General features: G+C 36.8%; 1 protein-coding gene and 1 non-coding gene across 2 annotated transcripts; both read right to left on the bottom strand.

Annotated features, from left to right (window-relative positions):
- Positions 1-617: 617 nt before the first annotated feature.
- LOC113395227 (armadillo repeat-containing protein 2) lies at positions 618-14,003 on the bottom strand. The gene is made up of 19 exons (XM_026632794.2): positions 13,887-14,003; positions 11,234-11,378; positions 10,815-10,950; positions 10,471-10,594; positions 9,745-9,889; positions 9,453-9,660; positions 8,942-9,044; positions 8,499-8,671; positions 7,868-8,109; positions 7,403-7,571; positions 6,791-6,905; positions 6,201-6,250; positions 5,765-5,896; positions 5,455-5,608; positions 4,797-4,940; positions 4,258-4,485; positions 1,959-2,044; positions 1,122-1,261; positions 618-812 (listed from the first exon to the last, which is right to left on the bottom strand). Exons 1-19 carry the CDS (start codon positions 13,993-13,995, stop codon positions 650-652), a joined length of 2,766 nt encoding a protein of 921 aa, XP_026488579.2. The 5' UTR covers positions 13,996-14,003; the 3' UTR covers positions 618-649.
- Trnaw-cca (transfer RNA tryptophan (anticodon CCA)) lies at positions 2,919-2,990 on the bottom strand. The gene has a single exon. It is a non-coding gene; the product is annotated as a tRNA-Trp (tRNA).
- Positions 14,004-14,296: the final 293 nt, after the last annotated feature.

Below are 14,296 nucleotides of genomic sequence, written 5' to 3'. Positions count from 1 at the left end.
ATGACTGTATTTTTATATGTTGATAAAGAGTAACCACTGAGTTTCTTGCCGGTTCTTCTCGATAGAATCTACATTCCGAACCAGTGGTAGCTTTACTTAATATACTTTGTTAAATGACGGCAGACAAAAGTGCTTGTAAAAGCCTACTCGAATAAAGTATATTTTGATTTTGATTCTTTTCCGACCGTCAACGAATGAATTTATGCAAAAGAGACCGTCACCCATGGCAACCGATATAACAAAAAGAAATGGGACTTAAGGAAAAATGGTTATTGATAATACAGATATGTGAGATAGTTATTGTTCTTGTTATTCGTTTCGTATTATAATTTTGTGCTTAATTTGTGTTTATAATTCTCATCTCGTGCCTGACAGTGACTGCTAAGGAAAACGTGTGGGGCCGAAACCATGAACCATGAACTTTCACCCATGTATGTAATTTCAATGACATCCTGCCACAAGTGTAACCAACTTGCATTGGAGCGTGGTGGGATAAGCTCATAACCTTTTCCTTAAAAAGAGAGGAGGCCTTAGCTCAGCAGCGGAATATTTACAAGCTGTACTTTATTTTTTTTACTTTCACAGCTCACATTAAGCTAGTTGTTTAGATTAATAAAACAACAATTCAGGTACATAACTTTATTACAAGTTAATCTGTGCCTACGGACGCGTCGGCTCTGGGAGGGCGTAGTTTCTCCAAGAGCGGTATAGCGACCCCTACTAGCTCTTCCCACGCGGCCAGTCTGCGACATGGGCCACAATCACATTCTTCTATCTCCCCTTCTTCGAAACCTAAATCTTCTCCTGAATGTCTGCCAAAAAATATATTATTATATTATAAAGATCGAAAAATTGTTTGGTTGAATATGGTAATTTCGGGTACTAAGTTATTAATTAAATTAATTTGCAAGTGAGGATTCCCAGTCTGAGGAAGGAAAAGTCGTAGAAGCTTTTATCTTTGCTAATCAATCTTTAATAAAGTAAAAAATTAATATACCTAAAATATCTATTAATATCAAATACCCATATTTAGATATTTTTTTTTAAATACATCTCCATCCCAGTAATCTTATATTTAAAACATAAAACCCTATATTGTATTCAAGTTTGAAGAATAATACCGTTCGCCTTCATCGTCGTAATCTTGATCCAAATGCAAATCTTCTTCAACGCTGAAAGCTTTAGCTGTTAGAGGCTTTGGCACGTCGAGCTCGAAAGGCATGTTTGAGGGATGATTATTATTATCCAGCTCGAACTTTACCTGTATCATTGAATACATTTATGAAATATAATATTTTATCACTATAAACATGCTAAATATTTCAATAGAAACACTAACAAAGATTGTTTAAACACGAGAAAAAAGAATAAACTTATCACACCAAATGTCCGACTCTACAAAATCAATAGATTGCTTAAAAATTGTGTAGAGATCCACGAACAAAGATAGTCTCTATTCTTGTTTATATGAGTACGTACTACGAGTCGGACCTAAGCTACATCTGCACTGCGATTCTGTAAGAATTCACCTCGTATCTCACACGTGAAATTTTAGCAACCGGCTTACGCTACGGTGATACGCTATTTTGGTACGTGTATCCTACAAATTTTATAATTCTCATACTGCATTCTCAAATTTCATGATCTTGTTCTGCGTTGCATTTCGAGTTTCTTCTTACAGAATACGTCTACAGCCGAAATCCAACGCCATTAACACTTCCGTCTCATATGTTAAACCGTAAACCAATGTAATAAATGAATGTACGAAAAAACTGTTTTTAGAATCAAACTAACGTTTGGTTCACAAGTACAGCAGTATACAGCTGCGTGGTCTGGAACGTGAGTGTTCGGCCTGCCTCAGAATTTAATGATTTGATATGAGGTTTTATGTGCTAGCGTGGACTAAAGAGGCAATCACGACGCTATAAAACGATGGGAATTCTTTCGAGATAACTTGCCTGATGATGTTTCGAAATCTGTGGATCGCTTGCGCGTCTATCGCCGAGCTTCGACGCTTCACACGCTGTGAAGACTGATTCGTCGTCTGAAATAAATTCGTAATTTATACACTTGAATAATATTAAACAATCCAACTTATTTATTTATTCTCAAACTATATGCAAAGTTAGACTCATGAGCCTCGACACTGGCAAAAGTCACTCTGTCAGTCAACTTCAAGTTAAACAGAAAGGAATTTAAAAAAAAACATCAAAAACCATTAACAACAATATGCAGTTGTGTATCAATATATTAATCCTAAAAACATAGTTATGACCAATATGTTATAAAAAAATGTTATAACAAAAGGGAAAATCTGAGCGTCGCAGTTTAACTCTTGGGGGTAGAGCCATGTGTAAGCCTATCTGGGTACCGCCCTCACATCAGATATTCTACCGCCAAACATTAGTACTTAGTATTGTTGTGTTCCGGGGTTTGAAGGGTGACTGAGGCAGTGTTACGACAGGCACAAGGGACATGACATGCTAGTTCCCCATTTTGGTGGCGCATTAGATCGCTAATCCTTACATCGGTATTTATAATTAGAGCGTCGATGTCTATGGGCGGTGGCGACCATTTACCATCAGATACCCCATATCCCCGTCCGCTCTTAAGACTATCGACGTGACAAGAGTAAATTTCATGTCCATGTACAATAAAAATAAGTGTATTTACTAAAATATTCACAAATACGGATACAAAGCTTAGTTAAATTTAAGGCAAAATGCGAATGAAAAAATCAGTTGCTTATCAGTCCAGCCCTCAGTATCGCCAATATAAATATATCGTACCTCAGAATTAGCGTAAATAAAATTGTTAAAAATTAAATCTATGCATTATTCTTAATACGAGACATTGATTTCTTCCAATGATCTTTATGTAAGAAAAAAAAATTGCTTTCAGCTCTAAAAAAAAAGGTTTGACCCCGACGTGATTTGAACACGCAACCTTCTGATCTGGAGTCAGACGCGCTACCGTTGCGCCACGGAGTCATATGACTCCAGGAATGAAATTATCGTTATCAATTGCAAAAACGTTATCAAATTGCAACTATATTTCTATTGTATATCTTTCTTTATCTGAAATATATTCAGACATAGATTAAAACATATTATTTTATTAAGTTTAAAATATTACTATAAATCAAAGTGACAAAAGTAAACATTTCGAGAGTGTTGCTAATTACAGGTGTACTTAAATAGTGTACCACTAATATTAGGCAATCTTATTAAAAGATAAAAATAATTATATATTTTTGAATATATAAGATATTACATTTCATCCTAAAAAAAATCATCATAAATATTATTAAAAAAACACGGCCTTGTCAAATCTGTTAAATAATAAAAACGCACATACAATACACACATGGAAGACCCTGGCAGAACCTGGCAAATAATAATTAATAATGCCAGTCAGAACAAGACATACAATACATACATGAACCCTGAAAACATTACACTATTTCATTGAGCAGTCATGTAACAAATCTCTTCTCATAACATCAACATTGGAATGAATGATGGATTATTGATGGACGAATGTAATTTTTAATAATACGAGAAACAAAGTAACTTCATATTGAGATACGACAAAATTAAATTGTGTATATTTGTGTATCAAATCAACTACGAGGAATTACAAGGGTAATGGTAGCTAAAGGCTAGGAAGACCGATCGATTGGTAGCCGCTCATGCGTACGCAGATATTTGTAGTACCTAACCATATTATAAATGCAAAAGCATATCTGTGTGTCTCTCCACTTTTCAAAAACAACTAAACGAGTTGCTTTTTCGTAACCATGTACATTAATTATCATTTGTTTTTATTTTTAAACAATGCACATCGTCCATAGTATTGTTCTTTTGCATTGTAAAGACGTAGGCGCTCTTTGAGCTAAATATGATCCTTAGTTCACGGACTGGAATCACTCGATAGACGTTTTATTTTTGCTTAGAAAATGGACGGAACGAAGCCGCAAGGAGAAACAGAAGAAAACGTCTATGCACATCAGGTGCCACGTTTGTATTCCTCATTCAGAACAAGATGAAGCATTAACACAAATTGAGCACGTGAACCATACACGTTATATATATTCACAATACTATCAGGGCTTATTTTTATATGTAGACAAAAGTATTTTAATCAAATTGTTACTTGTTGTTTAAGTGGAGTACGAATGAGCACTCTCACTACCGATGCTACGGGATTCGTTATCTAGCTTACGGAATACAATTATTAGTCTCGGTTGCAACTTACCAATAAACAAGGCGAGAGCCGCGGCCACCTGATGCGCGGGCCCCGCCTCGAGCGGGCGGTGCGCGTGCGCGTTCCACAGCGCGCGCGCGAGCAGCGCGGCGGCCGGCACGTCGCGCGCGTGCGCCGCCGAGCACAGCGCACGCGCCGCCTCCCCCGCGCCGCCCGCGCCGCCCGCGCCGCACACGTTCACGAGCACGCCCGCCGCCGCGCACCGCACGCTCGAGTCCTCTGCGCGTCACAGACTCGGTTGTTATAATTACTATTTACTATACATCAAAAACTTTTATAATATTTTCGAAATAGTCATGTTGACTGCTTTAACAAACATTTCATCGTCATATTTCGTCGTACTATATTTAATATAATATAATCCGATGTTCTTTTGCGTCCCTATATATCCCGAGTCGATCTTAAACTGTATTGTTGAAATTTTAATAAAGCCGAATTGACATTCAAAATCGTTACCCGAATCGTTAAATACCTTCTCTCTTTGTTTTTATTGAGCTAACCTAATCACCAAAGTATCGAAGATACAGTACCGTGTTGTTGGAATGGCGGGAGAGCAGTGAGAGCGCCCTCTAGCACGATGAGCTGCGCGGCGTGCGCGGAGCGGGAGAGGTTCCCGAGCGCGCGTACCGCCTCGCAGGCGGCTGCTCCGCTGCCACGTATCCAACGACACGTTGCTGCAATAGGCTCTCAAATTACTATGCTTGTTATTTAATTCTTTTACTATTAACTTAACTTTAATTCCTTGCAATGGCTTTCAAAGAATGAAATTATTTATCTTTAGATTATTGACAAGCTTAAACTAAAATTTTCTTCGAAAAAATATCTGCAGTCTACATGTCAGACACGTGCAGCGTCAGCTGTCAGGGTAGGTACGTCGGTTCCTATGAAGAGCATGTAAATGTCCCAAAGATGTTCATCTCTTAAAATTTACTAAAGCTTATTTCACCACGCTACTATAAAGCAGGTTGGTGAATGCACATGAATTTTATCCAACCCAAAGTGTTCTCATGATGTTTTCATTCAGCTGAGCAGGAAATTAATGATAAACACAAATTAGGGACCTAAAAATTTAATGACGATAGCCCGAGTCTGAACCAGAAATCTTTCGATAAGAATCACACGTACCCTCTACAACCACCATGACACTTTCGCTCATTACAATATCAAAACGGAAATTGTCTAGCCTACCTTTACACATAAGTTCTAGGGTATGATTTTGTAGACTCGCAGCAGAAGGTTCGAGATAGAAAGTGATGTTGTTGAGCGTCGCCAATACTGCCATTGCTAGTTCTTCACGTCTTTCTAACCAAGCATTGCGTTCTTTTTCTGACAAATCGTTTATCTGATGAAAGAAATCGATACATTTTTTAAAAGCAAGGCAAGAAATTCACGACAATTGGTCTACTGACATTTCTCTGTAATTCTTAACTTACTAATTAACAATCAAAATTTTACAAGATAATGAATGGTCACTCAGCACGAAAGACAGCCTGATTACCTTACTGTCCGGTGGTTTCTCAGCTAAGTCGAGACATGACAGAAGAGCCCGCACTGTTCTTTCAGCATGGTTAGCTGCCAAGCCTCTTCCAGCGAGTTCAGCGAGACATAAATTCGCCATTATCCGTACCGTCTACAGAAAAATTTAAAAATAACACATATAAATGAAGCAAAGCAAAATACATAAATGGTACTAAAAAAGTAACCGTCAGTTAGTTGTCAAACTTTCTCTCCCTGTTAGAGACGACTAATGGGGATTCCAAAGAAATTTTGAGTGTGATTAAGTGATTCCTAGAACTGTAGTATGTAGTAGCAGTACAGTTTTTGTAGCAGTTACATTAAGATCACTATTGTTTAAAGTTAACTTGAAATATTGCATCAGGTAAGGCAAACAGTACACTCACAACATTAATCAAATAGCTTATAACTACGCTTACTTTAATAAGAACATCCTCATTAGAGCCGTCGGATCCACCGAGGTCGGAGCCTTAAAAGTAAAATTATTTATAAATAATACGATTAAGAATATTCAACGACGAACGAATGTACGTACGTAAAAAGTAAAGTGTCAGTACGTACTTTAAAAAACATCTTTATGTTTTTGTTTATATTTTTCATCTTTTTGAAGTACCGTTTATAAACAAACTAGCTTCCTCCCACACCTTCGAACGCGTTTGACAGTAGGGGGCAGGCAGAGCTAGATGCATTATGTCCCTTTGACATCTTGTATGTTTTCATTATGTTCGGTTGAGTGGTTAAGTCATGCTAAATCATTTTCCGACCTCATTTTCATTTTTAAAATATTAGGATGGTGTATTACTTTGCCTATTTTTTCATTGCTCCTCTCAACCACAGAGTATCACTTAAAATAGTGACACACGCCTGACTCATCGCAGACATTCTGTTATTGTATTTTCGATTTAAGATAATTTATTTGTTGTTATTTACCAATACTTCAATTTATCTTTTGTTTATTTTAAAATTTCTTTAAAGAAACAATATCTGCTAAAAGCATCTGACCACTTACCAACTAAATGTCGATCAGGATCAGAATCGGATTCTCTCGTTTCATTTTCGTTTCTCTGTGTGTACGACTCCAGTATCGTGAGAAGAACATCCACACCGCCCTCTTCATTGTAGATCTGATAAAGACAGATAGATTAGAAGACATTAATGTTCTAATTAAAAAAATATACATATTGCACCAATTGCAGCTATAAATAGTAATGGTAACAATTTTAGGTTGTCTTATAGTTATGTCAGCGTCAGTTCGAGCCCTTGTGTAATTCTTGGGGTGGAAAGAAGCCAACGCTCCATCTATTCTACAGCCAAAGAATATTAATTACTTATTCCTTAGTTATCTTATATTGAACACAGTTCTCTTGGCATCACCGGATTTTAACAAACTGGTACAGTTAGCAAGAAATAACTTCACAAAACTTTATCTTAATGGCATTCCACGAATATACCTAAGGAACTATGGTTTTCGTATAAGAAATACTAGAAAAGCAACGAACGGAGAACGCATTATGTTTTATAAAATAAAAACCACTTTTCATGGCGTCAGTTGGCCAATTTAAATATCTGTAATTACGAAATTAGGGTTATTAATTTAACTTTAGAGAAGGTATGCTCTCACATTGATCCTGGCCTGTTCGTCCGCGGCGGCCATGTTCCCGAGTGTGTAGGCGAGCCGCACCGCGAGCGGCGCCCGCGACGCGCACGCCGCCAGCGCCGTCAGCAGCGCGCGCGCGCTCGCGGGCGACGCGCACAACCACGCGCAGCATGTTTCGTCCGCTGACAGGACACTACAACAAAATTGTTTAAATCAAAAATATTTTAGGTATATATGCTAGATTATGTATATTAATTAAAGTACATTCAACGTAAATCAAGTTTTTTTTTATTTGACCGAACTGAAGTGAACTGTCTCCACGGACCTATCTCATAATTATATAAAAAAATAAATACGTTAATTTTATCAAAGTATGCACAATTGAATTGATGATTTTATAAAATTAAACATTGTTTAAAACAAATGTAGTTGTACTACATAAACAACAGGCATTATACTTTCAGAACGAGAGTTGCAGGTTACACATACCTAAGGCACCTCGCAACGTTGGTGAGGACGTCTCTGTCAGTGTGCAGTGTGAGCGCGGCGAGCAGCTCGCTGAGCGCGCCGCACGCCGCGAACGCGCGCCCCCACTCCCCGCGCTCCCCGTCCGCCCCGCCCGCCCCGCCGTCCGCACCCTCCCCGCTCCCCGCCAGGTTACGCAGCGCGCCCGTCACTTGATACAGAGCGTGAGTTGCCTGTTCCGATACTTGGCGGGGTCTCTCCGCTTTCTACGATTTAGGAATTAACAACAAAACATAATTTTATCTAAGCTGTACATAAATAAAATTGGTTTTGCAAATTATTAGTTTTTTAAGTAGGCTCATTAAAAGCACTTTTGAATCGTCATGTGACAATGAATTCAATTTAAAGCTACCACTGATTCGGAAAGAAGATTCTACCGTGAAGAACCGGCAAAAAACTCTTTTCCACCATTTTAACTACAGGGTATGTCAGAAAAGAAAAATTACTTTTTATATATCCTGCCTAGAAGTCAATAAATACAAAGTCTGCGCTATTTTGTCTTGAATATGATCTTGGATTGAGTAACATGCCTCATTTATCAATGTTTTTATCAAGTATTTAATAGGCTATGTAAAAAAATAGCCTCACAACTTACAGCATTGTTTAGAATCTTAAGGTGTAGCGCAGTTAGGTGCAGTGCCCCTGCGCGATGCGCTAGCGCACACAGTCGCGGCTCCAGCGCCAGAAAACGCAACGCACCCGCCGCGTACACGCAGCACTCGCTTTCAGTAACTGGATCTATTCGACCGCAGCCTTCTACTACTAAGTCTATTTGAAAAAAATAAGCTCTCATAAACTACTTCAAAATTATGTAATAATGATTTTCGAATTACCTCTTTTTAAGTGATTTTTGTTAAAAGATTATAATATGTTTTCATAATTACTTAAAATTTATAAACCAAAGAATAATGCCTTGCTTTTATTTATTACCCTTTCGAATAATTTATTAAGATAATAAGTGTTTCAAATTAGGTAGGCCTTATTTGTATCACTTACCTTAATAAACGAATATAATGTTGAATTAAAAAAAAATCTTACCGAGAAGATCACTATTCCTGAAGAAATGATCGTTCCTGTCGTTTCTTGAAATTTTAAATATCAACTTGCAAGCTGCCGCCAAATGTACTCCAGTAACACGCATCTTCATAATTTGGAACCAAAAAAACAACCACAATCGATCATCATAATTATTAATAATCATTTTACGTCACAATTTACAGAATATAACGTAGAAATAAAAGATTTTGAAAGGAGAAAAAAACCATGTTTTGCTAAACTAACAACAATAATAACCAATCACGACAACAACATAACATCATAAACCCTATGGATGACTAACAATGGCATATGGATTGAAAAACAATAAAACAAATTAACGACTGAGAATAATTTTTAATGACAATGACAACATTAAAAATCCCGTGTGAATGAAACAATAACAACATATAAGTTGAAATAATTTTATGTAAAACTAGAAAGTATTTAAATATTTCTGCACGTTCTCTACCGTAAGCTGCACAAAATAACTATATTCCAAATATACACTTACCGTAAGCATCGCCCTGGCTATAGCCACCAATACCCTTTCGTCTTCGCCGTCTATATGTTTATATAAAGAATGAAGTACTAGTTCTCGAAGACTGTTCCCCGGTGAATGTTTTGCAATGTTACTCTGAAGAGCTTGCATCAGAACTAGAATATGTTCCGAATTCCGACTTTTACTTGATAGCGCTTCAGCTAACTCCAGCACTGTCATGCTGAAATAATCATTTCAGTATTTTTCGTAAGTTTATCTAATATTCGAAAGATATATAAAAACATCTAACGGTTTCGGATCTTACTTATCATAGTCATCGTTTGAAGGATTTGGCAATTGTACTGCGAGATGCTTAACAGTGACCTCTCCAAGACCAGTATCTAAATCACACGACAATGATTTTGAAGACAAAATTTGGTTTCTTTTAATAGTAATTTCAGGACTGGATGCTGAAATATAAAGCGGCTCAACTAAGTTATTCACTAACAAATATCTACCGTAGCTTTATTAATATTTAAGTACTTATAATTTACTTATCATAACATTATTTTCTTACACATTTTTGTCAAATCAATGATTGATTTTTCGTCGATCAATACATCACGAGATTCTAATGGCCTCGATACAGAAATTGATTGCGCTAAATCCACGTTTGCATTAGAGGCTGAAAATATTTATTATTTTCAAAACCATGTAAGATCACTTGTGCGTTATAAAATAAACAGGACTCAGTGTACGAAACCATAGTTATTTCTTTTCCATATTATGTAATGACAATGTAAGAAAAACTATTAACAGCAAATTTTAAATTGGCTGACTGATGTCACTCCGCATTGAGAATGTTTTTGATAGTTTCCTCCAACATATTATGGTTTATTGGGGCTAGAATTGGTGATACCTTCTAATAATTAGCTCTTATATCCATTCAATGTAGTACGGATTTTACTTTTTTGACTGTAGTGATCAAAGAACATCATGAGGTCACACTTTAACGTAATAATTATTATTATTCTAAAAATCGAGTTCGTACCATCGCCTGATTGTCCTGCTGTGTTTCTTCTATGTAGTGGTTTACTTCTACCGCTAAGGTGAGGCAGCTTGGGAAAACCGCTCCATCCGTCACCTGATCGATCTTGTGTTGGTCGAGTTCGTACCTGATGTTGAATTATTTTCTATCTTTATTCTATGGATTTTAAATTACGAGAACTAATTTAAATATTTTTGCTTATAGTAAGTATTTAAATTACTACCAAACTTAGATAAAAAGATTAACGTTCCATTTTTTTTAACTGCAGTTCGTAGCGTCAATATTCAAATTTGTCATCAAATTCTAATTATTTATCGTGAAGCAAAAAGTTTTAATATATTACTTACTGCTTTTTTTTTAACACTTGGTTGGTTTTCAGCAAAAAGATCGTCTCTAGCGTCATCTTCATCTAGACTACCATAATGTACGCTGGACGAAATGAAAGCTTCTTCTTTGCTCTCATCCAGAGTGAGGTATTTGAGGCTATAAACATTGTTAAATATCTATTAAAAATCATTTAAATATCAAAGCTATTTTAACACATTATATTTAAATTTAAAATTATTTTAAAAAGCTATATCATCGTATAAGCTTTGCCTTATTGACAATTGGTAAAATACAGCACCATATATGAGTGACAGAATAATAAATGATTAAAAGCTGGATATACATAACAGAAGAGCATATTCTAAAAATCAAATCAATGCGATTTTTAAGTATATTATTTTCTAATCTAATCTTACTAATATTATAGAAATTTGGTTACTCAAACGCGCTAGGAGGCCGGGTGTCCTTCTTGCGCGTGCGTTCAGTGAACAGTGTGCGTTGCGGTTCGCGCGGTGTGAACGGGCGGCGCGTACGCAGTGGGCGGAGAGCGCTCAGCCCTGACCCGCTCGTAATATTGTTCATTTCTAGCCAACAAAAATATGCATATTTATTTTCTTCCAAATTCCCAGATTTAGGTACAATTTTGAAAAATCCTGACTTTTAAGAGAAGTTTTCTTTTTTCACCAGAATATGGTACCGCATTTTTTCGATTTAACATTATCATAAAAAATAATCAATAGTTATTAGCGAAATTCATAAATGCAATTTATTTATTTGGTTCACCTACAAAAGTTACAACAATACATTCAAACAGTATGATTCAAGGTTTACATATTAATGCACTTTTAATTAAGATTACAACTTGTTATAATAATTTTTTTATGAACATCAATCATCAATAGTTTAAAAAAATTAATCAGTACAATTCTATCAAGTGACTAAAAAATCAACTAACGCAAAATTATTTGTAAACGGTTTACTTCAATCCTAGGTTCAGCTACTTTTGTGATAATTTGTAAAAATATATCCCATTCGCTTATTAGTTTGGCTTTATGCGAGCCCGCCTGGGTAGGGACCGCCCACTCATCATGTATTTTACTAAACGGCCATACTTACTATTGTTGTGTTCCAGTTTGGAGGCTCATTGCGTCTGTGTAACTAGAGGTACGAGACATAACACCTTAGTCCCATGCTTGGTGATGCATTGCCGATATTTTTACATTAACAGCCTGTAAATTTCCCACTGCTGGGCTAAGGCCTCCTCTCCCTTTGAGGAGAAGGTTTGGAGGATATTCCACCACGCTGCTCCAATGCGGGTTGGTGGAATACGCATGTGGCAGAATTTCGTTGAAATTAGACACATGCAGGTTTCCTCACGATGTTTTCCTTCACCGCCGAGCACGAGATGAATTATAAACACAAATTGAGCACATGAAAATTTAGTGGTGCTTGCCTGGGTTTCAACCCGAAATCATCGGTTAAGATGCACGCGTTCTAACCACTGGGCCATCATTGACGATATAAGGAATGGTTAAAATTTCTTACGTCGCCAATGTCTATGAGCAGTGGTGACCACTTACCATAAGGAGGCTCATTTGCCTGTCTGCTAACCAAACCTATAAAAAAACTCCACCTTCACATAAGTGCCAATAACTGTACGAAATCAAAACTCAATCTGATTAATTATACAAAGATAAGCCATTAATTTACTTTATACCTAAATATTTCAAAGATTTAATTCAAATAGCTATTGAACGTATATATAAATACGTTAAAGCGGTTTCAGTTGTGAAACTACAACGGTAACCATGGCAACGCCTTAGCTACAGAACCAACAACTTAGCTACCAAAGGTTAGCCGAGTTCAATTAACCCTAATACCCTACTTTTCTTGATCGTATGTCGCTTCAAATATGTCTTTATAACTTTACTTATGTGATTACTGAACGGGGTCGAGTAGTGTTGGTATAAAATTGCCGCGTACAAATGCCAACAATTTAACTCAATAAAACGCTATTCAAAGTCGGATTAACTTGTAATTTTATACATAACACAACAAAAGGAATAAACGACCGATCAGCGTTCAGTATTTTAGACTAGTAAAATTGACGTGAAGAAGTAAAACTTTATAATAATAAAGCAGATAAAGCAATTTTATAAATTTAACTTTTGGCGACAAATGTGAAGAAATGTATGAACACAATTAATGAATCTTTAGGTCATATTTCTCGCGTAACTTAGGGTTTAAAACAAACGAAGACTCATGGAAATGTATTGTACCTTCATATAAAGATTGCATTTATTAATGGCCAATGAATCAATCAGTGAATCTTCACGCCTCATCTTAATCATTCGATTGCTCTTATTCCGTTTATTTGTAACTGATAGTTCAACAAGTCGAAAATCTTGACGGATATTTACGTTCAGCCGCACTGAGCAATACAAGGCATTACTGTGTTAGAATAGTGATGAGTGGGGGTACCTAACTTAAAGTAAAACGTGCCGCCTTTACTTTAAGTGGCAATACATATGTATAGAACTTTATCGAAAATCTTATGATCGCTTTCGTGTTTATGTTATGATGACGTAATTTTTAAAAGAACAAAGAAATTCGGTCTTATCGCGTGACAGCCACGTGCCAGGGCTCATAATTTATCACGACAAAAACATAAAGGATGTTTATGTCGCTTTTCGAATCATTACTTTGCAACTTGCTATTTATTCGTGTGTTTGATTGTCCCGTTAGATGGAATTATCAATTGTATCGTAACATTTCAAGTTTCGATGGTGGGGTAACAATTTCCTAAGTATACATAAAGAAACACGAAATAGTTAATTAAAAGATGTGAGCCGAGATGGCCCAGTTGTTAGACCGCGTGCATCTTAACCGATGATTTCGGGTTCAAGCCCAGGCAAGCACCACTAAATTTTCACGTGCTTAATTTGTGGTTATAATTTATCTCGTGCTCGGCGGTGAAGGAAAACATCGTGCACATTTATTGCTATTTGCTATATTTATGCAAGTGTCCAAATTGTTGTCCAGAAACAGCACGTACACATTTAGACTATTCTAAGCCAAGGGTTAGGTCTGACCTGCACTGATAGCAGCGCGGGCCTCGCTGATGATCTCCGCGGATGTTTTACGACGAGGCGGCGCGTAGAACGGAGCGCCAGCGCCGCGCCGGGCAGCTTTCTCACCCATTTATCCTCTTTATATCTACAGACACAAATAATTCATTTTATGATACATACATGTAAGCATAAATATCTAATAATAAATATTGGACAACATCACATACATTACTCTGATCCCAATTTAATTAGCTAAAGCACTTGTATTATGGAAAATCAGAGCTAACGACGGTACCACATACACTCACACCCAAGACAATATAGAAAACTAATGAACTTTTTCTACATCGACTCGGCCGGGAATCGAACCCGGGACCTCGGAGTGGCGTACCCATGAAAACCGGTGTACACACTACTAGCCACGGAGGTCG

This window comes from Vanessa tameamea, chromosome 21, assembly GCF_037043105.1.
Source record: "Vanessa tameamea isolate UH-Manoa-2023 chromosome 21, ilVanTame1 primary haplotype, whole genome shotgun sequence".
NCBI classification, from domain to species: domain Eukaryota; kingdom Metazoa; phylum Arthropoda; class Insecta; order Lepidoptera; family Nymphalidae; genus Vanessa; species Vanessa tameamea.
This window is presented reverse-complemented; position numbering and strand designations above follow the sequence as displayed.

What these genes read in the sequence shown, in the direction of transcription:
- LOC113395227 (XM_026632794.2), bottom strand. Translation starts at nt 13,995, where the DNA reads ATGGGTGAGAAAGCTGCCCGGCGCGGCGCTGGCGCTCCGTTCTACGCG. An exon ending in CGGCCTCCTAGCGCGTTTGA is followed by an intron (nt 10,951 to 11,233) that starts GTAACCAAATTT and finishes CAATGTTTATAG; the next exon opens with CCTCAAATACCTCACTCTGG. An exon ending in CCTAGAACTTATGTGTAAAG is followed by an intron (nt 4,941 to 5,454) that starts GTAGGCTAGACA and finishes AGCCTATTGCAG; the next exon opens with CAACGTGTCGTTGGATACGT.